Genomic DNA, 27,745 nt, shown 5'->3' with positions numbered 1-27,745 from the left:
AACAGAACATTGAAATGATGGTGTGCATAATCTATGAAGAAAATAAATCACTTTTCTAAGATTAAGATTGCTAATACTTCTTTATGACAGAGAAGTTATTGCAGTTCCAAAGCTAAAATATTTATGAAGCTCTCAGTTTATTTCTTGGTCAGAGAGAGAATCCATGAACTGTGAGTGGCACGGAGAAGAACACCACTGCATTTTATTAGTGGTGTGAAATGTTTACCCACTGCAGGTGCCCTCACCTCTCCAGTAGATCTTTGTCCACGGGATACAGTCGTGGTGTTTATCCGTGTGTGTGTGCTCCCTTGTGCCAACTATTTTTCAGTAATGTATATTATGTGTAGCACAGTTAAGCAAACACAAAAAATATCATCTGTACAATAAGAAACAGTAATTACTTTTTTGATATAAATCAGTTACTTCAGACAGCTTTTTATTACTAAAAGCTTTGTAAGAAAATAACTATGAACACCTGACTCCTGGGGCACTGAGGCCGCCTCCAGCCGCGCTTCCGTGCGCTCCGGGTCCCCTGCGGGCGGGGCGGGGGCCCGGCCCGGCGGGGCGGGAGCGGGGAGGTCGCGGCGGCCCCGGGAAGCGGTTCCGGGTCGTCGTCGGGAGCCGACATGGAGCCCGTGGGGCCGCAGGGGCCGCGCTGAGGGAGCGCCGGGCCGAGCGGGGCCGCCGTCGCCATGTCGTTGGGCGAGTACGAGCGGCACTGCGACTCCATCAGCTCCGACTTCGGCAGCGAGTCCTCGGGCAGGGGCGGCTCCCGCGGCGGCGGCGGCGGCTTGCCCGGCGAGCAGGAGGAGCTGCACTACATCCCCATCCGCACCCTGGGCCGCGGCGCCTTCGGCGAGGCCACCCTGTACCGCCGCACCGAGGTAGGTGGGCTGCCCCGGCGGCGGGAGAGGGGCCTCGCTCCGCCGCCCCTGCGAAGGGGCCCGGGGCCGCTGTCAGGGCGAGCGGGGCGGTCGCCAGAGTCCGGTGCTTGGAGGCCGCGGTGCCCGAGGAACCGCAGCGAGGCTCGGCCCCTGGGGTGACCGACAGGCCCCTGGGTGACACCGACAGCCGCCTGGGGTGACCGGCAGCCCTCACGGTGACAGCTCCCGGCGCCGCTCTGGGAACACCCCGGGTTCGAAGTGACAGCTTCAGCCCTCGGTGTCCAGGGGCACAGGGTCTGGGGTTTGGCACGTTTAAGCACTGTCAGTCTCTCGGTCCCCTGAAGTTTCACAGGGAGATGTGGAGACTCTTCTGATGCTAATATACTCCTAATTTTTCTGTGTTTTGTTCCAGTCACAGAAAACGTGGGGGCATCTCGTACAGGTAACTCTCCCACGTGCTCAGTGTTTCAGCATAATCAGGGGAGACAGGCTGAAAAGCCAGTCCTCCTGTTGCTCCCAAGTGGTTTAATCCCATCCAGTTTCAATTGTAGTTGTGGTTTTTAGCGGCTGTCAAAGAAAAGCGCTTGACTTAGTTGCCAAGGGAAGTTGTTTTTTTTTTTTTTTCTGGCCACCCTGAGGTGTCATGGCTTGGGCAGTTCTAAGTGAAAGCTGTTCACTTAACAGATCACTCAGCATGGCTGACAGTGTGGGTGGGCCTAACAAGGGCAAACTAAATTTATTCTTGTTTCCTTGTTGGATTTTTTTCTTTAGGCTTTTTTTCTTTGTAGTATTTGTGACAGCTTATGGTCTTGTACAATATCCTGCAGTTATAAGGTTGGAAATACACTGTTCTCCCTTTATTGAACTGGAGTATGTTTAGTTTTTATTGAAATAAAACAAACTCTATGTCTTTCCCTTGGTTTGGTGTTTTGTTTTTGTTCCCCCCCCCCTGAAGTGAGTGTTGGCCATCTAGAAAGATGGCTTCAAGCCATTGCTATTTCTAATGACAAACAGCAAACCTCAAAACTTATGTTGTGAAGAATATTTGTGTGAAATCTGTAAGAGACAAGAAAGTCTTTTACCTTCCCTGAAATTTTAATTTCCTGCTATAAAGGCACATACTGTTGTCTTCAGAGCAGTGTGTTTTTAATTAAAAGATGTTTTTGTGTTTCAGGATGACTCACTTGTAGTGTGGAAAGAAGTGGACCTGACCCGGCTGTCAGAAAAGGAGCGTCGTGATGCTTTGAACGAAATCGTTATCCTTGCCCTCTTGCAGCATGAGAACATCATCGCATACTACAATCACTTCATGGATAACACCACGCTGCTGATTGAGCTGGAGTACTGTAATGGTGAGATCCCTGCTCCCATTTACAAAGAGGCACCTGCCACATTTCTGGGTCGCCTTCCTGTAGAACTTGCAGGGAGTATCCCTGGGGGTATCCTCTGGGGAGCAGAGGAGTAGAGGCGAATTCTGCTGTGTACCTCCTTAAAAAGAGATTGAGAACCCTGTTGATTTGTGTCTCAGGTGCCAAAAAAAGAAATCCAGTAGTTAGTGCAGCCAGTTCAGGCTGCAGGTGATTTTCTGAGTCTTCTGAATGGCTGATGTAGTGGAAGAAGTGGGATATTGGTAATGTACACTTGTCGTGCACCTTGCTATGCTGTTTTGGGTGGGCAGTGGGGAAAGACCATGAGAATAATTGAGCCTCTCAGCCAGTACAGAGCAGGGCTGTTTTTTGCAGTAGTGTCACTTAAATAGGTTTATAGTTTGACAATTATAAATCAAAACTTAAAAATCTTCTGTCACACTGCAATCAGGACTTTTTCCTGTCTTCTGCTTTCAGCTTCTACGTTTACTATTAAAACAAAACAAGACAAAAAACCAGCAATAAACTGGGTCCTTCTGGTGGTGGAGAAAATTTTAAAATTCCATCCAAAACCAGTTCGAATGGTGGTGTTTGGAGTTTGCAGGGAAAACAGTCCCAGCTGGGAGGGAGTGATAGAAGGGTTTGGTATGAGGTTCTGACTAGCAACCGCTGTTAGACAGCAGGAAGAGGAGGTCATATACAGGTAATACTGCTGGAACAGAATACCTGTCTAGAACTGCAGTGTGGTTCCTATTTGGATGAGTAACACAGCTCCCCTAGTGAAGTGTCCAGTGTACGTATAGGGCCTGCGTTGTTTTGGCTCATCAGCAGAACCTGTTTTTGCTGGAAAAGTCTATCATCTTGTTGTTATTGCCTTAGACAGGTTGTCTTCACTGGAACAGGTTGGGGAGCACAGGTTGAGTTGTGCAAAGTCTTTTTGAAGGGTGTTAAACACCCTGGTTGGCTAAAGCTGGTTTTGCTTCTCTGCTTTTTGTTCTTATGCAGGGTGGAGTCCAGTAGGGGAATCTTAGTTCTTTGAGGCACCTCTTATTTTAGGGGTACTCTCTCTATGTGAGTTACTTATCTGCCCTGAAAAGACTGCATGCTTGGGGCCATTATAAATTTGTTGGAGGGCACAGAGAGAAGCTGGTTAGGACTGATGTCTGTGAACATTTTTGTTAATGCTCTAAGCTGTTTTACTTCAGGATAATAACCAAGAGATGAGTATAGAGGCTGCACTGCCTTAAGGTACCGAACAAGGGACATGAGAAAGAGGGAATCTTAGTTGGACTTATGCATAATGGTTCTGCCAGTACATTAATAGTTGTCTCTGTGACCTCTTTTACAGTGTACAAGCCCAAGATAATTTGTGAGTAATTTTTAAAGTAAGGCTAGACTAGTCACTGTCAGACACTTCTCGTAATCCAAAGGTTTTACTGTTTAGCTGGCACATCTCTTCTGAAGATCTAGAAAATAGTTTCAAATTTGAGTAAATGTTGCCCCCATTTTACAGAGCAGGAAACCAAGTTATTGATTTATTTGCCTTTAGTTCCATGTGTATCATGGTACCATAAGACTTGGATTTACCATGGGACAACATCAGTGAATACATCTGAAAGAGATTTGGGAAGAAATATCCTATAAAATACATTCGTTGAAGAGAGAATAACATATGTCAGAATGTTAGATGTGATTAGATAAAACAAATAGTAAATGAATTTGATTTTTGTATATGTGTATTGGTTATATGAGTCAGGAGCTAACTTGACTCCTTGTGTAGGATTTTGGCAATGTCATACCTATCGTGCTGCTCTTTGGTTCAGAAAAGCTGCAAAAAAAGATGGGATAAAATGAGAGATGAGGAACAGAATTGACTAAAAGCCTGCATAGTCTGAATCTCTAGGAAAGAGGTTCATAAGAAGAGGCAGACGTGAATATTTTGGTTAAATTATGAATGTGAAGAGTGATTTGTAGATAGTTTGCAAATGTGAACATAGGGCAGAAAAAAGAAATGTTGGGAAGTTATAGCAAAGCTGAATGAGAAGAAATTAAGTGAAGGGAATGTTAATTAGGAACATTTTCCTAACAGGAAAGTCTGAAATAAGTTCCTCAAGGAGGCAAAGGAGCCATTGTGATCTGCTTTGGCCAGGGAGCGCTTGACAGGCCCATGGAAATCATACAGCCAAAAGCTGTCTTGCACCATACCTGTGGGAATGGGAAAGGTCCTGATGATCTGTTATTGTTAGGACATAATATATGATAATTGGGAATTGGAATAGCAACAGGATGTGATCAGAGATTTGGGATTTACTGGTTGGATGCTGATCTGACAGTCTCACTACCTGCAGCCCTCAGCATTGTTTCTTTTAGCTGTCCTTGATTTTCAGTCTGCTGTCTGAAATTATGAGGTGCCCTGAAGATTCTTTGGTGGTGCTGCTGTTGTCAGTGCTTTGTGAATTCTGCATCCATGTATTTGGCAGGGCAGATGAAAGAGAGGCAGGTCAGAGCTGGACAGTAAGTCGGGAAAGGCAGTAAATGGTGCTTCCAGGGACTACTCTGACCTTAAAATTGCTTTATTTCTCTTTTTTTATTTATTTATATATAATGCTGAGAAGGACCATCTCACGTGATTTGATGTACAGGTTGTACATGTTTACATACCCCAAGAAGCACTTACAGGTAAAAAAGTAGGGACTACTAGCCTAGCTTACTGATTTTCTTTTCAGAGTATAAATGGTGGTGTTAAAGAATCATCTCTGCTTAAGCTTAAATATGCCAGTGAAGTTCTTAGATGGAAGAACTTAATTTTGTGAGTACCGATCCAGTTTAAGTGAAGAGTGCTGAGAGAGAGCTGTAGTGGTTGATCAAATCTCTTAGGGGATTTGAGTATTCCCAGCAGCACTTGAGCAAAGTAACTGCTGCCATTAACCTCTCTATCTTTTTCATTAACTTGTAATTACAGGGGGGAACCTCTACGATAAGATTCTGCGACAGAAAGACAAGTTATTTGAAGAAGAGGTAATTTGGACTGGTTTGAGGGAGCAGAGGGGCTGACCTAATGTTCTAGGCATCTGTCTGGTTATTTGAGTATTTCTACAAAATTTTTTCCAGAATGCTGGTAGGGAATTTCTGTGTTTATCTGGGGGCTGGCACCCTTCCTCCCATGTTCAATATTGCGAGCATTTACGGACTGTCCAAAACTTCTTATTTTCCTTTTTGACTGTCTGTAAGAAGTATATATTTCCAAAGGAGGAATAATGAAAGAGAGCAGGCTTTCATCACCTTAACATCTTGGCAAACATTTAACTTTAAAACCTCTTTCTGTGTTTCTTCCTAGTTGGTACTTGATTTCTCTCCCTCCTTAACTGTTTTGTAGGTTTTTTTCAGAGTAATTTCCTTGAATCTTTCTTGCTCTTTTCTTTTTCTTTATTTTATTTAAACTTGGGTTTTTGCTGTCTGCTTTTATCGCATGCTGAGGTGAATAATGATTACACTTACTTGTTTTATATAGTGACTTTTAAGGCTTTCTGGCTCATGGACAATATTAAATGGTCAGAATCCATATTTTGGAGAGCACAACTGTAGGTGTTTCCCATGTGGTCATTAGTTGTCATTTCCAAATCTTTTCACTTACTGAATTCTGCGACACTTGTCAAGACAGACACTATGAATGGCAGTAGCACAACTGACCTTTTGGAATACCTTTTCAGAGATTTCCAAAACAGGAAATTCTAAGTTTTCATACTCTTGAAAGAGCATCTAAATGGTATGGCCAGACCCTCTTGCTGTGCCTCAGTGTGGCAGGTGTGACAGGGACATGTGGGGTTTTGTGGTGGGGTTTTTGGGGGGTGTTTTTTTGAGCCTCACGTAATACTTATATTCGTATCTGTGCAGATGGTGGTTTGGTATCTCTTTCAAATTGCATCAGCTGTGAGCTGCATTCATCGAGCAGGAATTCTTCACAGGTAAGTGAAGCAAATGCAGCAAAACTGAGGTAACCAGTGCAATTCATGTGTGTGAGCGAAGAACTCCTTTGCTTCTATGTTTAAAGCAAGCACTGAGCTTCTCTCCAAAGTGTAGTTGGACTACCTAGATGTTAAGTATCACTTCTGTAAAGGCATTTTATTGGGCTAGAAACTGTCTTGTGTTAAAGGTACAGGAAATCTTGTATTTAAAAATGGAGTTGCAGCTTTGTGAATAAAGAGTTTATCCATATAGGAAGGAAGTAAATTTGCCCTTTATTGCTATAGCACACAAATAATGTTTGCTAAAGTGGGTAGGAAGGGCAGTTACCACAGGCCAAAGGTACTTCCTACCTGCTTCACAATTAATGGCTTCAAGGCAATATGTATCCCTCTATAATTCCTGGAGGATAACAGTGATGAAAACTTTGCGTTACTGCATTGCTGTAATATAACCCATACAAAGATTTGTCCTGCATTTGGCTGAATCTTATTTCTTTGGCATGTTATTTAAGGAAGTAGTCCAGTCTGTTAGCTGGTAGTGGTAATTTTTTTGACAGTGACTCTTGAGATTTTAATGTGTAGCTAATTACCTTTTTTGTTGCCCTTTTGTGTTTGGTAGCAGTAAACTTCATGGCTTATATGTGCTTTAAGGAGGCTATGATGTTCTGGGCAGTGTCATGCATGTAGACAGCCACTTCCAGCACAGTTGGATTGTGTGCTGCACTAAGTTACGGGCATAGCTGTGTGAGGATGTTTTGTGTAGGAAAGCATCTTGGTTGCTGCCATTCTGAATCTTTGGTAATTGGCAAGCCTTGCTAATGAAGAGTTGGTGTCCTATACTCAGTGAAGTAGCACCTGAGTTTTTGACCTGAAGCAGATGTCATGTCTGTTCTGCTTTGCAGTGATTTCCTGCTTACCATGTCTGGGCATGCGTGGCCCTGAATCCTTCCATAATAAGGAATTGAGCAGTTACTTAAACGTTTGCAGTGATTTCCTTCTGCTGCAGACATTGTCAGAGTAACCCAGTACTTTGTGATGCCCCGGGTGGATGAATGCGAAGTGCTGCATTACTTGGTGTTATCCTGATTTACACTTGGAAGTTGCTGATGGTACTTTAGGAAGATAGAGTGTTATGAAGTGTTGGCCATGGGAAGCATGTCATACAGTGAGGGCTTCCTCTCCATTGACAGCCTCTTATATTGATCTGTGAAACTACATAGAGATTATTCTGTCGGGGAGAAAGTGTTTTCAATGAATTTTGGAGTTCAGCATTTTTGTGGACAGTAGCCTTTTGGTCTTCTGGGCATAGTATGTCATAGAATCTTGAAATCATTAAGGTTGGAAAAGACCTCAGAGATCATTGAGTCCAACCTTTGACTGAACAGCACCATATCAACTAAACCACATCACTAAATGCCATGGCCAGTTGTTTCTTGAACAATGCCAGGGATGGTGACTCCACTACTTCCCTGGACAGGCCATTCCAATGCTTAACAACCTTTTCAGTGAAGAAATTCTTCCTGATGTCCAACCTTAACCTCCTCTGGTATAGCTTGAGGCCATTTTCTCTTGTCCTGTCATTAGTTTCCTCCGAGAAGAAGCCAACCCCACCTGGCTACAACTTCCTTTCAGGTAGTTGTAGAGAGCAATAAGGTTTCCCCCGAGCCTTCTCCAGGGTAAACAACCCCAGCTCCCTCAGCTGCTTCTCATCAGACTTACTCTCCAGACCCTTCACCAGCTTTGTTGCCCTTCTCTGGACATGCTCCAGCATTGAGGTCAATGTCTTTCTTATAGTGAGGGGCCCAAAACTGGGCCCAGAACTTGAGGTGTGGTCTCACCAGTGCCAAGTACAGGAGGACAATCATTTCTGTGGCCCTTCCGGCCACGCTATTTTTGATACAGGCCAGGATGCCACTGGCCTTCTTGGCCACCTTAGCACGCTGTTGGCTTATGTCCGTAGCTGCCAACCAGGTCCTTTTCCGCTGGGCAGTTTTCCAACCACTCTTCCCCCAACCTAGAGCACTGCATGGGGCTGTTGTGACTGAAGTGCATGACCTGGCACTTCGCCTTATTGAACCTCATACCATTGGCCTCAGCCCATGGATCCAGCCTATCGAGATCCTCCTTGCAGGGTCTCTCCTGCCCTCCAGCAGATCAACACTCCCACCCAACTTGGAGTTGTCTGCAAACTGACTGAGGGTACATTCAATCCCCTCATCCAGGTCATTGATAAAGATATTAAACAGGACTGGCTGAAATACTGAGCCCTGGGGAACCCCACTAGTGACTGGATGTGGCACCATTCACCACTGCTATCTGGGCCCAGCCATCCAGCCAGTTTTTAACCCAGCAAAGATAGCATCTGTCCAAGCCATGGGCTGCCAGCTTCTCCAGCAGCCTGTTCCTGCACCTCTTAAGATTTCCTTCTTAAAGTATGTCCAGCCTTCCTGGACCCCTTTGTTTTTAAGAGCAGTTTCCCAGGGACTGTCTGGACCAATGTCCTGAAAAGGCCAAAGTCTGCCCTCCAGAAGTCCAAGGGAGAGGTTTTGTTTACTCCCTTCCTTACTTCACCAAGAATTGAAAACTCAGTCATTTCATGGTTGCTACCCAAGACGGCCTCCAGCCGCTACATCTCCCACTAGCCCTTCTCTGTTTGGAAACAGCAGGCACTGCCCCTGGTAGGCTTGCTTACCAGCTGTGTCAGGAAGTTATTTCCCACACATTCCAGGAACCTCCTGGACTGCCTCCTCTCTGCTGTGTCAGGTTTCCAGCAGACATCTAGCAGGTTAAAGTCTCCCACAAAAATTAGCGATTGTGACGTCAGCCAGCTGCTTGTAGAACATCTCATCTGCCTCTTCATCCTGGTTGGGTGGTCTGTAACAGACTCCCACCAGAATGTCTGCCTTGTTGGCCTTCTGATTCTCACCAATAGGCGGTCAACCTTATCACTGTCCTTCAGCTCTACAAAGTCAACACACTCCCTAATGTACAGAGCCACCTCAACACAACACCTCTCTTTCCTCTCGCTTATGAAGAGCTTATAGCCATCCACTGCAACACTTCAGTCATGCAACCACATTTCCACGATGGCAACTGTGTCATAGCTTTCCTGCTGCGCAATGGCTTTCAGCTCCTCCAGTTTGTTATCCAAGCTGTGTGCATTGGTGTAAATGCACTTCAGCTGGGCTATCCATTTCATCCCCAACACTGGCATGCTGCCCCCAGGCTCATCTCTAGCAAACCTGGTCTTATCCCTTGCTCCCTTCAAACCTAGTTTAAAGCCTTCTTAATCAGCCCTGCCAACTCATGGGCTAGAATCCTATGTCATGTTATAAAGAGCTGTTCTTGAGGGGTAAGGACGTTATGCTTAAGTTCTAGAGTGGCATCTGTTTCACACTCTCCGTGTGTGTGTTTATATTTGCATACATACATATTCATACTTACATTTATGTTTTTAGTGAGCTCGGTGACTTCTGGCTTGGGTCTATTTATAAAACCAGGAAAAATAAGACCTGCTTCATGACCTTCATACAAGAAGAAACTGAGAGGGGGGAAAGAACTATCTTTGATCTGTGGCCTTTACATAGGTTCTGAAGACTGAGCTTTTTAAACTATGTTGTATTTGTGTGGGAAATGTGATAAAACCTGTATAACTGCAGTTACTGCCCTGGTATTTGGGGTAAAATTGCCTTTGGAGAGCTCTCTCTCTGTGTGTGTGTGTGTGTGTGTGTGTGTGTGTGTGTGTGAAGGCAAGTGCTGGCAGAGTAGCAAGTACTTCATTCTGGGGGAAGGTATAGTAATGTGTGGAAGACTGAACTCTGGAAATATATTTGAGTGTTTGCATTTCTTTTTCTACTTTCAGAGATATAAAGACATTAAATATCTTTCTAACCAAAGCAAACCTGATTAAATTGGGAGACTATGGGTTGGCAAAGAAGCTGAACTCTGAGTACTCTATGGCTGAGACTGTGAGTATCTGCCTTCTTCACAACACAAACTGAGTTTTGTTTTTCTTTCATCTCTGCATGCCTTGCAGAAGACCAGGGATGCTGTACATTCTTGCTGCTTGCTTTCTCTTATTTTCCTTTCCCTCTCCCTTCAATTTCCCTCAATGTTATAGAATCATAGAATTGTTAAGGTTGGAAGAGACATCTAAGGTCATTGAGTCCAACTGTTAATCCAGCACTGCCATGTTCACCACTAAAACACATCCCCAAGTTCCACATCCACACTTTTTTTTTAACACTTCCAGGGACAGTGACTCAGCTGCTTTCTTGTCTTGTTCCTGTACTTGACCACCCTTTCAGTGAAGAAATTTTTCCTAGTATCTTATCTAAACCTCCCGTGGCACAACATGAGGCCATTTCTTCTTGTCCTGTCACTTATTACCTGGGAAAAGAGACTGACCCCCACCTTGCTACAACTTCACTTCCTAACTTTATCTCACTAACATTGGCATATTTGCGGATGTGTTACAACCTGCAGTCATCCTTGCTCCCAGATTACCTTTTGGAGGTCTGTCTCTCTGCAAAGCAGCAGTAGACTAAAGGTAGGTGCCTCTGTGGGCACAGAATGGTGCCAGTGTAGCTGTGCTAGAGAGCACTGCCCTGCTTTCCCCTAGGCATGGTACTTCCAAAGGTGAACCTGTTTAATATGAAGGCAGTGCTGGCTGAACATACAGAGACAACAGTGTAGTCACATCAGAACAGTGCACTCCTTCTGGTCTAGTTAAGGCCAGCTTAACAAATAAAATTAGTTTTGTCATGATACTGGGCTAACAGGTAAATTTTGCCTCAGGTGGATCTGAAATAGCTTGGATGTGCATGCCTGACATTGCCCTGTTTCATAGGCACATCTCCTATCTCCTTAATATTCAGTCTCTGAACTGAATTGCAAAGAAGCAAGAAAGGTGCTTACAGTGCTTGGTATGGTTACCAGGTGTATGGTTTATTGGTAATGCTGCTGGAGGGGGGCAAAGCTTTGTAGGAGAGATTAATTCTACCAGAAGGCTGTCAAGCTTTTCTTTGTTCCAGACCCTGCCAGAAAGCATTTTCACAGCCAGAGCTATGACACAGGGTAAGCTGTATTGCAGGCACCTGAAAGGCTCAGCTTGGATTTCCCAGCTCCATTAATTTCTGTAGTGAGCGTTAGGCTTGGAAAGGGAGACATTGTCTGGAGCTCCTATCTCCTAAAGGCCTTTATTATAGTTTGGGACACAAGCCAACTCACACTTCCCCTTACCAAGCTGTATTATTAGATTTAATGCCAGGTGTTGGTGTTCTGCTAGGATGTATAGTTAAATATTTGCCAATCCTCCTTCAGAACATGAGCACTATTTTGCAGTTGCACAGTAAGTGGTAATTCAAGGCTACTGCATAAAGCCGTCGCTGAGCTGCACTGCAGCAAAACCACTTCTGTTTCATCACACTTTTCATGGCCTTCTGGCTTTCAGAAAAAATGTGGTCTGTGCTGTGAATTTCAAGGTTTGTTTTTGCCTGTGTTGGCTGTGATCATCTACACCTACACCCACGAGCATTTTTTTTCCTTTTTCACACATGAAAAATTTTGAACTACGCACTTTCAGCTGGATTTCATTCTGTATATGCTGGCCATGTTCTGGGCTGGTTGTTCAATTTGTGATCTAATGACCAGTGGCAGGCTGGAAGTAATTTTTTGGGAAATAAGTGCAAAACATGTTGTCAGTATTTGTAATTGTAACCGTAAAATTGTGATCTGGTAGAATGTTTACATCTTGCTTACTAAACACTGATTTCTTAACTTATCATTCTTTCTCCCATTTACCAAGAAAGATAGAGAAAATATGTCTGTGTCTTATAGAAAGCTTACATTATCCTTGGCTTAAAAAGGATTTGGGTGCAGTATCCTAGTTCTCTATGTGATACTCCAGCTGTCTGGGCTTCTAAACCTTCCTGTGGCTGGGACTCACAGAGCTCTGTAGCTATCACACCCTGTAACAGGAAATGGAAGGGAGATGGCAGATTCTGAAAGTGCCCATTAGGTAAACAGTGAACTGCAAAGGCTTTGTAGCCCTTGGAGGTTTGCTGAGAGAGTTGAAAAGAGGGCATCTATAAATATTTCCCCTTTTTCTAAATTGTGTCTTCCTCATTTTATTTTTCTGTCTAGTTCCTTGCTAAGGAATGAGCTTCATTCATCTGGAAGCTTCATTCTTACATCCTTTACCATGTGTGTTCTGTGTCTCCTTGTGACTTTGAGCTATGCCACTATTTCTGCAGTACCTGGAGGCTTTCTGTATTTGGGTGCTGGGTTTTGGATTTTGTGTGTTGGGGGTGTTTGTTTTACACCAATTGTTCAGGAATGACCACTTCTGAAGTCAAAGCCTTTCAGGTGAGACTCCACCCAGCTTTCTACATACTGACCCAAAAGTAACACCTCTGAGACAGAGCAACTTTTATCTTGGTAGTGTCTTGTGATCAGAGTGGCTTCATAGCCATAGGCTGACATCTGTATTTGAAAGCTTTGCTGGCTACCTTTTCCTTCAACCTCTTGTTAGAGTTTCTGTATGCCTGGTCAGTATGTAAGGCCCTGATTACTTCTAAATGTAATATGTTTAAGAGAGGGGCAAGTCCTTGCTGTGTTCTCATGACTGCTCTGTTGAGAAATATGTACCACATCAGGATCTGAGCAAAGAGGTGTTTAGGATCTTTTAAGAAATTCAGGAACACGCTTGTGGATAAGAAGGGAAGAAGTGTGCTTGTTCCCACCCCTCCAGAACATTGGTGGAGTGTGTCACTTCAATGCTGTGTCAGAGCACTGTCTAGCTCAGATGCTTATGGTCCTGTGTGAATGTGATGGATACAGAGCTCCTGAATTGAAGGCTGCTGGGTCACTTCTGATTTTTAAATGTTATTTTTCCTAGCTGGTGGGAACTCCATATTACATGTCCCCGGAACTCTGCCAGGGTGTGAAATACAACTTCAAATCAGATATTTGGGCTGTGGGCTGTGTCATCTTTGAGCTGCTTACTCTGAAGAGGACCTTTGATGCTACTGTAAGTCTGCCAACCAGGATGGATTAAGTAACCTTATTTTTTTTCATCCTAAGATTCACACTTGGCTCATAGCTTTCTTAAGTCATGTTTTTCTTTCATTGTTGTTTAAATCTGCTGGTTAAGGGAACAGTGGCCGAGAGTGACAGCTATAGCCAGAGAAAATGCCTGCATGATTTTCCTTCGTGCGGATCACCTTTCTGCCTTCATGCAGAAGCTTCTCTGGCTTCTGCCAAACCCATCCTTGTCTGCAGCCCAGGTTTACCAGATGCAGAATACAAAATGTGCTAATTTGTATCATGGTTGTGCATGAAATATCTTTCTCACTACAAGCTGAAAGTTTGTGATTGTAGTCTTCTTGCTTTTTCTGCATTACTAGCTGTGAATTTTCTGTGTAGCATTCTGTAGCAAAAAGTTCCCGCCTTCAAATTTTATAGGATCTAATCCTGTTACTCTTTCTCAAAATTTGGTTGCAAGAAATGTCTGGTCAAGCTGGCATGGGGAGGGTGAAAGGGAGCATTGCTGGCTGACATATGTGATTTGCCAGCTTGTGCCATTAGATGGGAAAAGCTGGTCGTTGCCATAATGCAAGATTTTGTAACCCTGAAAGACACGATGTGAAAATACCATCCTTCCCTGACTTTCTCTCAATATGCTGCATAGGAGATTCCATGCAGAGAGAAACCTATCCTCCCTGCAGTGTTGGAGAATTTGGTGGGAAGCTGAGTCTTGCCACTGAGTCCTGGTTATCAGAGGTACCATTTCTGCAGGAGTTATAATTAGGTTTCTAGGGAACCTGCTAGGCAGGGAAGAAGAGAGATGTGTCCTGATCAGAGATGGAGGAAGAAAATAATGGTGGTCTATAGCATCTCTCCCCATTGGACACATTGTCCAGTTCAATTCCCTTATGGCTGCTTTCTGGCTTCTGCCTAGAATCCCCTGAACCTTTGTGTGAAGATTGTACAGGGAAATCGCGCCATGGAAGTCGATTCCACTGTCTACTCCCGGGAGCTGATCCAGATGGTGAATTCCTGCCTTGATCAGGTTGGTGAAATACTTTTTAATTTTCAGACACCCCTTCCCAGCTGCCTCAGCCATGGAATTCAGGGCTGAAGGGGAATGACATGCCTGTTTCAGCATGTGGGTTGTCGATGCAGGGTAATTTTTGTGAGGCCTGAGGCATCACTAGTGCTGGGCTTTCTCCAGTCCTCTGAAAGCATTGTCTCAAGGTGCCATTCAGTCCTGCAGGCTCTGGAGGGCTGCGGGCTTTACTCTGAGGACAATTATTGAATGGGCTGGCAGAAACACTTATTTTTGAATGCAGTGCTGTCAAGGTGGGAGTATCATCTCAGTAGTCTCTTAGGGTTCTGCCTTTCCATGGGGAATTAATTTTGTGAAAGCAAACATAGTACCTTCAGAGCATGGACGTCCCTCCTGCACATCCATGGCATTTATCCCTATTAATTCTAAATATTTTAATTAATTCCTTTCCCTTCTGAAGGTAGTCAGGAAAGGAGGTCCATGCAGACTTGAATGAGGTCTTCTGGACCAAGATTTTATTATAGATTATGAGTATTTCCCGGAGAATTACTGGTTGCTTCCTTCTTTCAGGACCCAGAGAAGAGACCCACTGCAGATGAATTGCTTGAACATCCCCTTCTCAGCAAACGCAGAAGGTAATCAGATGGTCTTGCCTGAAACCTGGGTGGGTGTCAAGGAAAACAGGAGGCAGTTATTGAAGTACTTCATCCTCTTTAGGAGAGGAGTGCATTCTTACAGTCTTGTCTTCTGACCTGATGTTCTGTTGGTGCATGGGTAAGGTGGGAAAGGTCTCTACATCCTTTGTCGTGGAAACTGTTGTATTGAGAACCTTGAGGCATTCTTTTCTGAGACCCTTTTGAGGAATGCTGGTTCCCTCTCTTCAAATCTCTGAAGGAAGGGTCTCAGAGATCCTCCTATGGTCATCGGAAAAAGCCATTTTGAATATATGTATTCAAAATATCATGCAGTATAGAGGCCCTCACTTTCTCCTTTTGTTGCCTCCCCCTTTGGGAGAGACTTGCATTGAAAGCCCATTTTAGCTTAGTTTGACCATCAGCCTGCACACACTGTCTTTTTATGAAAGGTGGACCATAATTCTGGGCTGTTTCAATCCCACATTGGTTGCTTTGGGAACAGCAGACTTTGTCCTTTATACCAATATTCTTTTACTTTGTGATCAGCAAAGTTTGAGTTTGGTCTTGCTGTCTGCACTGTTAGAAGCCCAAATCCTGATAATATTTAGCCATTTATGGTTGTTCCTGTGCAATATGGGTATTAGTTGGCCATATTCTGTTACATATGTAGTTTGTTGCCCTCAGCTCTTCTCAAAGTTTGTTGGCTGTGTGGTACATTACTTCTGCCCTAGTTACTGTGTATTGCTGCAAGCTGGTAAACAGCTGCCACATTTCCTCCAAGAGGGAGCAGCATTTTATTGGAAAGGAAAGCAGTCCGTGTGTGCTGCCTGTCAGTAAATTGCATTGGGCAATGTTGCTGTTTCCTAAAATGCTTTTTCTCCTTTGGCAGGGAAATGGAAGAGAAAGTCACACTGCTTAATGGGCCAAATAAGCGACCAAGGTAATTATTTAGACATGTGTTTGAAAGGAAGTATGGAGAGACAGCTCCCTAGAGAGGAACTTTGCTCCGAGTATTAGCCTGAGACAACTGTAATGGAATAGTAGTTTAGAAGATCACTGAATGCCAGGAATTTGACACAGTTACATGTTACATGGTTATTGTCCCATGTTTTACTCTGCCTTTTATATCCTGCTAATATGTAAGGTTGGAGCCTTACCTCAGCAGGTCCCATCCAGCTCTAACCTGTACTACTGAGGAGGTAATCTTTACATTCTACATATCTAAGATGTAATGTAGATCACTACTTTCACACAGATACCCTTCAGCAGGAGGAATATGACTGTCCAAATGTTGACTATTAAAGTATCTTCCATAAAACTTGATAGAGCAGAGGTTTTCCACAGTTCCCAGCAAGGAACTGTAAGCAGAGTTGCTCTGTGAAGCAGGTAGCTTCTGTGACATGTATAGCTGGTTTTCTGTTATTTGTCAGATAGAATTTGACGAATTTTTCCTCATAAATTTGGAAGTACTATCACTGTCTGAGCACTTTATGTGAAGTTGTCCCAGTTTATGGGTTGTTCAGTTTGTTGGAAGAACAGTTTGTGAAAATAAAAACCATGAATGGTTGTGAAGAGGAAACTGCTAGACAACAGTAGGAAAATGAGTGATGACAATGAATGCAAACTCATTATTAAAAGCACGTGTGTTTTATCGGGGGGGTCTTGTGCAGGTCAAGTACCATGAACGAGGCTCCCATTGCAGTGGTGACTTCGCGCACTAGTGAGGTGTATGTCTGGGGGGGTGGTAAGTCCACCCCCCAGAAGCTGGATGCCATCAAAAGTGGCTGCAGTGCGCGCCAGGTGTGTGCTGGTAACACTCACTTCGCTGTGGTGACAGTGGAGAAGGAGCTCTACACCTGGGTGGTAAGTGAGAGAAACTGCAGGAAGGGGGTAAGGGTGGGAAAGGAGAGTCCAGGTCCACTGCTGATCATTCACAAGTTTCTCAGAATCAGATGGGCAGGAAACTTGGAAAGTGAGAAATCTGATTGTAGGGGACACTGAGGCCATCTGAGTTGGGACTTACCCAAGCCTCCCAAGGCAAGTGGGTTATGGAGAGTTTTCCACTGTGACAGGAAGGGTATTGGAGACTGTGCACTTGAGGATTGTAGGTAGTAGTCTTGTAGGCCCAAACACTAAGTCAAACATCACTTCATTCCTTTCCTGACTACTAGAAATGCACTGGAGGCTTTGTGATGCTCTGTTGGCTTTGTGTGTTTTTGAGGAGGGTTTTCCAAGACCAGAATAGGTGGGTTGAGTGACCTTTTTGTAATATGGACGTCATCTGTGAGGCAACTTGTGGATGAAAGCAAAGATGTCTTATACTAAACAACTCTGCTTTTTATGATGAATGGAAGTTCTGTAATAATTTAGAGTGAGTTAAAAGTGTTGGCATATAATGCATTTTGAACAACACTTGAAACATCTCAGGCTTAGATGGTCAGTGACATGGAGGTATTCTGTATTTCCAGGCTTCCACGAGCTTTTGTATTGATTATACAGAATCTGTTAAGACAGATTAGAAAATACTGGTAGGTTAGTGAGAAAAGAAAGAGATCCAAATGGGAGGAGAGGAACTTGAAGTAATTTGCTGGATCTCCTTGCAGGAATGGCCACTGAAAAGTTTCATCTGGCTATTACTATTTTAGTTTTAGTTTCAACACTATTTGGTTTGTTTTTCCAGCATAATTGCTAGGTCAGGCCATTTCAGTGACATTTGTTTCACATTATGCATTTCTTTGCAGCCATTAGGATTTAGAAAAGTAGGTCAAAAAGCTGAAGGATGAATTTCAGTCCTGCAGCAGAGAGGGTTCTGTAGCCTTGCAGGTGAGAAAGGATTCCTCCCCAGCTGGTGACCTGAGACTGGATCACTCCTTGTTAGTGCATAACTGCCTGGAAGCCTGTGCTACCGTTGAGAACACTGCCTGCTGTTGTGCCACATAGTCTCTTCCCTAGAGTAGCTACCACACTTTCTCATGTTCCTTGCTGTCTTCTGTTGTTTGTTTGAGGTGCTGTAACTACTGGCACCATCTCTGGGGTTGTGGATATGTAACCTCACCAGATATTTCTGTCTTGCAGAATATGCAGGGAGGCACCAAGTTGCATGGGCAGCTGGGACATGGAGACAGAGCTTCCTACCGGCAGCCAAAACATGTTGAGAAGCTTCAGGGAAAAGCCATTCGCCAGGTGTCCTGTGGAGATGATTTCACAGTGTGCATCACAGGTGAGAGCTGGAAGTCCTTCAGCTCAGACTGTTATGGATGCATTGGCATTGACAAGTCCCCTCACTTTGCAGTGCTGTGGAGGTGTTTGCCTTCACCATAAGAGTAGCAGAGCAGCTTTGTGCACAATGGAGAAAGCCCAATATGTTACTCATCGCTCAGTTTTGAGGATAGCGTTAACATTATTATATTTGAGATAGATCAACATTATTACACAGAGGAAGATATTGACTCCCAGGAAGGATGGGTGTTTTCCTAAGGATGTGCTTGCTCCTTTTTGGTGATGAAGCTGTGTGTTTAGTACAGCTCCTTGTGGCTGTGCAGAGTCCCTGCTTTTACCAGTGAACATGTTGCCTCCATATATGCTCATACTAAAGACAAAATAGCCTGCCATCAAGAATGTAGATGTGTTTCAAACTCTTTTTGGACTGTGTAGGGAAAGAATCATCCAGTGATAAAAGATGATGTGTGTCTGGGATTTGCTGTTCAGTTCAGAGTGCCTGAGTCCTGCAAGCTGCCTCTAGTTCTAACCCTGCTCATAGTTTTAGAGATATGTTAGCTGTGGTGTCTCTTATGGAGGAATTTGAATCTGGCTTTACTCATGCAAATGATTCTCAACAAGGTAGTTTCAAGTTTATTTTGCCAGTGCTGGAAAAGCAGAGATTTTACAGAGAGAAGCTTAGATGCTTTGTGTGGTGGTGAAGTGACATAGGGAGCCACAGGATGAATTTGTGGGTTTCTATTAACGAACTTGGCAGGTCCAACCAAAGATTTTTTGACACTGAAATAGCTGCAGGTTGTCATGTAAGATCATTCATCTTAACATGACCAAAAAAGGACTCCTTAGTATCCTGATGACATGCTTGTGCACTAAAGAGGATGATTGCAGAAAAGAGGTTGCTCTGGCCATGTCTTAAGAGGTTAATATGCAGCCCAACACAAGCTCTGTGTGCTGACTAAGCTTTCCTTTGTGTCCTTCAGATGAGGGCCAAGTGTATGCCTTTGGCTCAGACTATTATGGATGCATCGGTGTTGACAAGGCTTACGGCTCTGAAGTGCTTGAGCCCCTGCAGCTGGATTTCTTTCTTACTAACCCTGTGGAGCAAGTCTCATGTGGAGATAACCACGTGGCAGTGCTGACCAGGAACAGAGAAGTGTACACATGGGGCTGTGGAGAGTACGGTAGGTAGAGTCTCCTCGAAACCTGAAGGCACTGGACCTGCCTGCCCAGAAAGTGGCTTGGTGCAGGTGTGTCGTGTGGCACCTGGGTGAGGGTTGCCTGTATCCCCTGGGGGAAGAGAACATTGTTTATTTGGGGTTTTCTTTCTGTGTAAAAATAGGGATCTGGAGACTGAGCCTTTAGGACTTTGCTCTGGGAGGCTCTAGGGTGCCTCTTGGCTTCCCTGTGTGTAGGACAGTGGTTCTATGAGTGGGGTTGGATTCCCTTGAGGATTGATGGGTGATGCTGAATGTAAGGCAGCAGGTTTATAGTTCTGTAGGGAGATTCTTTTGGGACTGTGCGGAGACAATACCAGTTCTTAGGGATGGGATGGGCACTTTGTGAGGCCATTTCTAACTGCAGTGTTCCCACTCACACAGGGCGCTTGGGCTTGGATTCAGAAGAAGACCACTACACCCCTCAGAAGGTAGAGCTATAACTACTTCTTCTCAAAATATGCCTGAATATAAATCCAAATTAGTTGCTGTTTGGAAATATTAACTCTGAGGCTCAAGTGTTTTTTCTGAGGTACCATAGAGTTTGTGAGGCTTTTAACTATGCTTCCTCACTTCATTTTGCTTCATTTCCCTGTAGAGATCATGGCAGAGGGGCATACCACTCCCAAATCAGACAGCATCATGACTTAGAGCTTCATTGCTATGAATCTCCATGATTGAACTAGAAAAACTAGCTTGATGTTGTGGAAATCATAGTGGGAAATACCAAATGGCATACCTGGGGGCTGTAGAGGAAACTCACAGCAGTGCAGCTGCTGGGAGTCTCTGAATTTGACCTAATGAGTTAAAGATTAGTTGAAAGTAAAACCCTGTTGAAATACAATGCTGGGGGTAATTGAAGTATTCTAACCTATTGGGGCTTAGAAACCTATAAAGATGTACCCAGAAGCACAGTATCACACCCACACAGCACAGACACAGCCCTACTTGCCTAACTAGGTCTGGTGCTTGTAGACCCCAGCTGACCAGGATGCCTATGTTTCTGGCTCCTGTGCTGGTCACTGATGTCTGCCTTGAATTTCCACATTGTGACCAGAGTTTCAGTATGCTACAGACTTTATGATCTTCTTACGCTTTCATTCAAAATAACTGCATTTGTTATTGTCAGTGTCCAGACTAGCTGTACCACTGCTTTAACCCTGTGTGTTTTCCATGTGCCAGCTTCCTGTGTAGTAGGTGTTGGGATTTTTATTTTCTTGGGATATGTTTCTTTCACATAGGTGGATGTTCCAAAGACCTTAAACATTGTGTCCGTTCACTGTGGCTGTGACGGAACTTTCTTGCTCACCCAGACAGGCAAAGTCTTGGCATGTGGACTCAACGAATTCAACAAGCTGGGCCTGAATCAATGCACATCAGGGATAATCAACCATGATGTAAGTGCATTTGGATCCCTGGCTGCAGTTCCCAGCAGTCAGTATTATATGGGGAAATGGAGGTCCTGTGACAAAGCGTTCATTAGCTTCGTGCCAATTTTTTAATTGCAGTCCAAGACAATGGATACTGGGGTTGTAGGAGGGGCAATTTGTTCCTCAGTTTCCTGTCTACCCTGTGGGCTTATGTCAGATCTGAGGTAATGAAACAGAGTGCGCTGCTCTCTGGTGATTTAGCCAGCGATATGGATCCTGGCAGTTCTTTACCATACCTGTGTTGGGACTGTCTAGGTTTAATGTTGTGGTCTACCAGGACCTACTTGAGGAGGTCTTAGCAGATAAATGTGTTATCTTTCACTCTGTGCTTACCCACGTGTGTTTTCTCAGACATACTGTGAGGTGCCATATGCCACTTCCCTCACTTTGGCCAAGCAGCTGTCTTTCTACAAGATCCGTACCATTTCTCCAGGGAAGACACACACAGCTTCCATTGATGGTGAGCCCTCTGCGTTATGAAGTGAATGCTGGTTGCTGAGTTATGTTGCATCAACTTTGCCCTTGACAGAAGCCGAGGGATTCACACTGGGGGTTGTGTTCTTGGTAGCAAGGCTCATGCCTGCTCCAGGAACCCAAGATTCCTGTTTCTCAGCAGTGTTGTTACCTGGCCAGCTGAAGCAGCAACGTCAGCCTTCCGTTTTTTAAAGGGGAAAAAAAAGTTTTGGGAAGACTCATGCTCTGGGCTAGTGGAGGAAACATTTTTGACCAAGTCAGGCTTCGCCCAAGTGACATCAGTCAGAGGGCTGTGAGGAGTCTCAACACCTAGCATCAGAAAAAGGAAATAGTGGGAGAAGGAACTGGGGAGATATTTCCAGGCTGAACCCATTCCTCTTGGCTGGCACTGTCCCCTTCCAGCCTGGCTGGCTGCTCAGCAGAGTCCTTCCTGGTCATGGGCTGTTGCTCATTCTCTGTATGCATGGCCGCTTCTGACGTCGGGCCCTTGCTGTGACTGTCTCCTCATTCTTCCTCTCAGAGCGAGGCCGCCTCCTGACCTTCGGTTCCAACAAGTGCGGACAGCTTGGTGTTGGGGACTATAAGAAGCACCTGGGAATTAACCTGCTGGGAGGCCCCTTGGGGGGTAAGCAGGTGATCAGGGTTTCGTGTGGAGATGAATTCACCATAGCTGCTACTGACGGTGAGTGGGTCTTTGCCGAATTGTGGTGGGTTACTTTAAGCTTGATCTGCAGGGTGGTTAACTGGCTCCCACTGAGCATTTCCTAGACCACCCCCACGGCACTGTGTTGAAATAAATAAGTACTCCTAGAATGGAACTGTCTTGCCCCGTTAGTTGTCTCAGTGCAGCACCGAGTATTTGCTGTCCCTGGGACTGCAGAGTGCTGACTTAGTGGCTGCCTGTTAGGTTTGTTGTTGGTTTGTTCTTCCACTGGCAAAATGGAGCTGATGGATTAGATACTTTGGGATAGCATTAACAGCAGAGAGACTGATCCTTACAGCAATTACATGCCAAGAAGGAGGGAGGGAATTGAGCCTCTGAATTTCTTTTTCCTCAGACAACCATATCTTTGCTTGGGGTAACGGTGGGAATGGGCGTCTGGCAATGACATCGACTGAGAGAGCTCATGGCTCAGATATTTGTACCTCGTGGCCTCGACCAATATTTGGATCATTGCATCACGTTCCAGACCTGTCCTGCCGTGGCTGGCACACCATCATCATTGTTGGTAAGTATAAGTTTAGGATGAAGGTTTGGGATCTTGTTTATGATGATGTATCCCTTGCAAGGACCTAGAGTATAAATCCTGCTCGGGAACAGGCCATATTGCTGAGGGGAATGTGGGAAGCTGCTCCGAGCTATAGGCCAGCAACACTGGCTTTGTAGGAGTTGTCTTTCTTTCTGTGTGGCACTCTAACTGAAACCATGCTTCTCTCCTTGCAGAAAAGGTGTTGAATTCTAAAACAATCCGATCCAATAGCAGTGGCCTGTCCATTGGTACTGGTGAGTAACCTGCCCTGGGGAGCTGTAGTTTAAGTCCTTTCAGTGATTAGTTTGAGTGGATGCAGTCTGGGACTGCAGCATAGTTTCTCTGTGTTTGAAAGGCCTCACAGAAGAGCTCAAAGGGAGGAAATCAAGTCGGTGCTGTACATGGGAAGGGAGGGCCCAAAGCCTAGAAAGCAGCAACTGAAACAGAGGAGAAAGAACATGGTGCAGAGACGCCTTTGTAGTTGTGGAACTTCAATTTTACAAGGAAAAGCTGAGAGGAATTCATTGAAGGGAGCTGATAAGGGAAGCTGATAAGGTAGCTGCTGGAGAGTTGGAATCCAGTTTCTGGGACTTGTGGGATGGCCGGGGCCAAGAAGCTGCAAAAGACTGCTTCACACAAGCCCATGTGGGGAGGCCTGCAGGGAGTGTCGAGGGAGACACCATTATCATGTGCCCTCACCATGACTCTACAGCACAAATTTATGCATCTTCTTTACTCCAGCTGGGGTTTGGCAGCACGAATAGCAGAGGTGGGAAAAGTATAAAGTTTTCTCTCTTGTTTGCTAGTGGCTCAGAGCTGCACAACTGGAGGAGGAGAGGAAGAGGATAATGAACAGGAAGCAGAAACTCCGAACCCCAGTGGAGGCTTTCGGGGAACCATGGAAGCTGATCGTGAGCTGGGGGGCTGGATCAGCACCTCAGAAGCTAAGGGAGGCAGCAGTGCTGACAGCAGCTCCTGCCCTGGTTGGCTGCGGAAGGTAACGGTGGTGTCTCAGAAATGCCTTAAAATGGGGAGCCCTTAAGGCCTTGCTGCCTTTTTAACCACAAGAGGGTGTTGGTGCATTTGTTGAGAAGATGAAACGAGCTGCAGGAAGTTGGCAAGGCCTAACAGTGCTGCTTTTGTGTATCCAGGAGCTGGAGAATGCTGAATTCATCCCCATGCCTGACAGCCCCTTTCCTCTGAGCATGGCATCTTTAGAGCCTGAGAAGGAGACTCTTCCTTACCAGAAACTTCAGGGACTCAAAGTAGCCTCTGAGGAACCTGTTGGATTAAACAAGCCCAAAACGGAGCCCTGGGTAATGTTATCCAAGTGAATGCTTGGCTAAAAGCTCTTGGGGACCATAAATGGCAATGTTTGAATTATGGGGAGAGCTGGAAAGAGGCTGTTAGATTGGCCTAATTCATCTGGATGAAGAAAAGAGGGCTGATGATAATCAGAGATGATGCTGCAAAGAGAACAGTTCACAAATATCTGGAACACAATGCTGGGGCTTGGTCAGATTTAAAGTAATGAGGCCAGTTCTGTGGAAAAATGTCGTTAATGCAATTGGAAAAAAAAAGAGAAGCCAAGGGCCCAGAAGCCTACCAGAAGATAGAAATTTAGAAAGCTGAATTTACTGTGAGATAGGAAGAACTGATATAGAAAATCACTGAGAAATTACAACCTGTGAAACTACCTTATTCCAGGAGTTTTCTGTGCCAAGAGGAGGCATAGATCCCATGTGTAGGGAAAGGGGGTTAAACCAGATGGATTTTGGTGATAGGAGAACAGGAACAACTTTCCCAGTAAAAGGAGGAAGCTAATGATTTTGTACTAAAGATAGAATGACTAGTAGCTTGCTAACCTTGTCTACTAGAAGTTTGGGAAGTCAGGAAACAAGCTGGGATGACATTCTGGGCACGTTTTTTTTCCTGTGGCATATACAGCTCTTGGCCTTGCACTCAAATCTGGCTTGACTTCCCTCCATGTCTCTGCAGCCTACTTGCCTGAGTCCAACCTTGCCGTGTGGTGAAGGGAAGGATGCATCTCCTGTGGCAGGCTGCATGTGCAGTGCTCTGCAAGTGGAGGTGACGCACCTCCGAGGCCTGGTTTTACAGTGTCTGGAAGATCAGAAGAAGCTGCAGCAGGAAACCATTCGTCTGAACGCCCAACTCCAGCAGTTCTGTAGGGGGACAGAGGGAATGCAGCAGGTGAGCGTCCGTCACTTGGGTGCACATCCATGCTCAAGGTTCATCATGCTCCTGTGTAGATTGTGGAGGCTGTGCAGAGGGAAGGAGCTCTTAACAGCCGCCTCTCCTAGGGCAGAATGGGAGACGGGGACTGAGCAGCTTGTATGAGCTGCTGATGCTGCCTCTGGTAGTAGCAAAACAGGAATGAAGCCAAGAAGGAGTTTTCTGTGAGGACAGCCCATTCTTTGAGGGACTTGGGATTCCTCTTTGTATCTCCTCATGAGAAGGGATGGGTAGTCAGAGAGTCCCCAATGGCTGTGGAGAATACAAACTCTACCTTGTATAACTTCTAGCTTTTTAGCAGCTAGTCCTAGAACTGTTTGGGCAACTGCTGCGTGTTTTGGCAGGTGGAGGTTCATTCCAAAGGAACACAGACAGCCAAAGAGGAGGTGGAAGTGGATCCGAAACCTGACTTGGATTCAGATTCCTGGTGTCTCCTGGGAACGGACTCGTGCCGCTCCAGCCTCTAGTCTCCTGAGCCCACTGGGATCCATCTAACTTCACAGCACACTAACCGAATGCAGAGAGCGGCTTTCCTGGCTTCAGGTCACTCGCAGACAAGGAGCGAGGCCGGAGGCTCCAGAGCAGCACCCATGTACGTTTGATATGAACTAGGAGTGAGTTTGAGAGGGAAAGGGCCCCTGAGCTCTAGGCCAGCTCAGTGATTGAAGCAGCAGCAGCTCCTCTTTGTATACCTAATCTGTCAATTCTACACGTGAGGCAGAACGGCCCCATTATGGCAATGGCTCCAGTAGCAGCTTGTGGCCCTTTCATTGTTTCACTGTTTTCTGGGAGCTGCCTTTGGGACCCCAGTATTCATCACTGCACCTCTAGATGAGAGGAGGAAACATGTTTTGTACTGAAGCTGGCTGAACCCTAACACTCGCCACCTTCCCTTCAGAGGGGTGAAGGGCTAAGATCCTCTCCCTACCACATGGTAAGGCCCTGCCAGTGAGGCTGCTTCCTTCTGCTCAGGGGCAGAGGGACCAGCGAACGTCTCATTCTGGAGGCAGTGGAGATGTTCCTCTTAGGGAGGTAATGGTAGACAGCATGTCCCCTGGCCTCGAGGCACAGCTTCTGGTCATATGGCTGTGTCCACTGGTCTGTAGAGACAGAGTTTAAAAGGCTTTGTTCTGGGCGCTGAGGGCTTTCCAACTTGCAGGCAATGCACCAAGATGAGTGAATCAGGTGCCGTTTCCCACAGCAGTAGCAGGGACTGTCTGAGGTGGGATCTCTAGTTCTTGGTTTCAGACCACCTGCTTCCCAACCAGATGCCAAGTGTCTGGCTCTCAGACTAAGTTATCCATTTTTTGCTCCAGCTGTTCAACTTGGTTTGGGTGCCAGAGTTTCTGGTTTCTTGGCACGAGCCTGTAGCTGCTCCCTGCTTGGCTTCTTTTCTGTTCAGCCCCTATGCCTACACTCTCTGTGGGTGTGGGAAGAATCTGTGTTTTTCCACTGAAATGTTTTGATGAAGCTGGAATGCCGTTTCCTACCCAGAATAGGTCATTAATGCAGTGGTCACAGTATGCAGCCTTCCCCGATGACCGTGAATGATCAAATCTCTGTCTGGAATTCACCTTCCTTCAAAAAGTGAGAGGCTTTCCCAAGAAAATTGGAGATGGGAAGAGGTATGGTCTGATGCTCAAGATTTCCTCATTTTCTGTTAGAGAATGAGGTTAACTTTATTCCCCTTAAATTTGTTAGCAAACTGACTTTCTAGTAAGCTTATGGGATTGGTAGGATCCCTGGGAGCAGCTAGCTTCCCCTGCCTTACGTGAAGCCTCTAAGGAGTCCTGAGTTCCTCTCACCTTTGCTGTGAGAGTGGGGTTGTGATTTCATCAGGCTTAAAACATACTCGTCAATGGCATGCTACTAGAATTGCCTTAAGTCTACTGGAGGTGGTTATCCTGTCACCTCTGCTAGACTTCTTTTGAGAGACTGTTCTGGGGAATTCAGCACTCCCCATTTGTCTCTAGAGGTGGATACCAAACCATTTGCTTGTAACTTAACTCCTTAAATACTTCTTTGATGCCTATTGCTAGTGTCTTGGAGCTGAATCAAGTGCGTTCTCTCCAGTGCAGTGTCCAGGGCGAGGATCATACCAGTGTGCCTGTCTGTTGCTACCAAAGGCGGGACAGGAGGAAAGCCCTCCTGGGAGGTGTGAGTGTCAGGCACCCTGGTTCGGCCACGGCGCTTGGCTGCCCTTGTGACTCTGCCCTCCTTTCCCCCACGTGCCTTGGAGCCAGTTCTCAGGTCAGGGTCCCGGCTTGAGGGTTGTTGGTCACATTGCAGCAGTGCCTTTGAGGAATGAAGAGTTGAGCCTGAGCCATGTCCAATAAGCAAGCACCAAGCTGATGGGAGTCGCTCTCCTGCAGTGCACTGCTATCCTCATTTCTCAATGCTCTGCAGTTGGGAAGCTAGGTGCACAGACTGGATTCCCCTTGGATCTAGTGGAGGATTAGGGTTCCTGACAGAGGATGCCCTGTGCTCCGCAATCTCATATGTGCCTTAGAGGATTCACGCTATCCAGGTTGTGCCTGTTACAGACCACAGATTTCACACCAGCCAGCTACGCAACAAAAAAAGCAGTTTAAAGCCAGCACTTTCGTCTCGGGCTGAATACGGAAAGGCAAGTGGGCAGAAGTGCCTTTGAGCAGTTTCAAACCCTTTTTGCTTCTCCCCTTCATGCAGTGCTAGCTCCATATGTGTTGGTCTCCTGCTAGTGTTGCTCCTGAGTTGTTATAGTGGAACACAACTTATGTGTGCTCTGACACTGGCTGAAAACTAGTTTGTCATTGTCTTTTTTTGAAAGGTTAAAGGGTGGAGTGGTTTGGAGTTTCTGTTTAAATAAATGTTTAAACTCATACCCCTGTGTTTGGAGTCTTTTTCTTGGGGTTTTTTGGTTTTTAGGTTTTTTTCCCAAAAGAGTAAAGGGAAATATGCATATAGTCAGCTGGCTTCATGGCATTCTGTTTTTTATTATTTTCTT

At 45.4% G+C, this 27,745-nt stretch overlaps 1 protein-coding gene across 1 annotated transcript; it reads left to right on the top strand.

Annotated features, from left to right (window-relative positions):
• Positions 1 to 599: 599 nt before the first annotated feature.
• NEK9 (NIMA related kinase 9) lies at positions 600 to 27,622 on the top strand. The gene is made up of 22 exons (XM_032689882.1): positions 600 to 884; positions 2,059 to 2,236; positions 5,214 to 5,269; positions 6,146 to 6,216; positions 10,079 to 10,184; positions 13,115 to 13,246; positions 14,177 to 14,287; positions 14,855 to 14,919; positions 15,809 to 15,859; positions 16,590 to 16,782; positions 17,995 to 18,139; positions 19,119 to 19,319; positions 19,737 to 19,783; positions 20,594 to 20,749; positions 21,134 to 21,242; positions 21,777 to 21,938; positions 22,315 to 22,485; positions 22,701 to 22,760; positions 23,313 to 23,503; positions 23,658 to 23,822; positions 24,505 to 24,717; positions 25,104 to 27,622. The coding sequence occupies exons 1-22, from the start codon at positions 693 to 695 to the stop codon at positions 25,224 to 25,226; spliced, it is 2,898 nt and encodes a 965-aa protein (XP_032545773.1). The 5' UTR covers positions 600 to 692; the 3' UTR covers positions 25,227 to 27,622.
• Positions 27,623 to 27,745: the final 123 nt, after the last annotated feature.

Source organism: Chiroxiphia lanceolata, chromosome 6 (assembly GCF_009829145.1).
Source record: "Chiroxiphia lanceolata isolate bChiLan1 chromosome 6, bChiLan1.pri, whole genome shotgun sequence".
NCBI lineage: Eukaryota > Metazoa > Chordata > Aves > Passeriformes > Pipridae > Chiroxiphia > Chiroxiphia lanceolata.
This window is presented reverse-complemented; position numbering and strand designations above follow the sequence as displayed.

Coding starts and splice junctions, on each gene's coding strand:
- NEK9 (XM_032689882.1), top strand. CDS start 693: ATGTCGTTGGGCGAGTACGAGCGGCACTGCGACTCCATCAGCTCCGAC. Junction 885..2,058: donor CCCTGTACCGCCGCACCGAG/GTAGGTGGGCTG, acceptor TTTGTGTTTCAG/GATGACTCACTTGTAGTGTG. Junction 16,783..17,994: donor AGGAGCTCTACACCTGGGTG/GTAAGTGAGAGA, acceptor TCTGTCTTGCAG/AATATGCAGGGAGGCACCAA.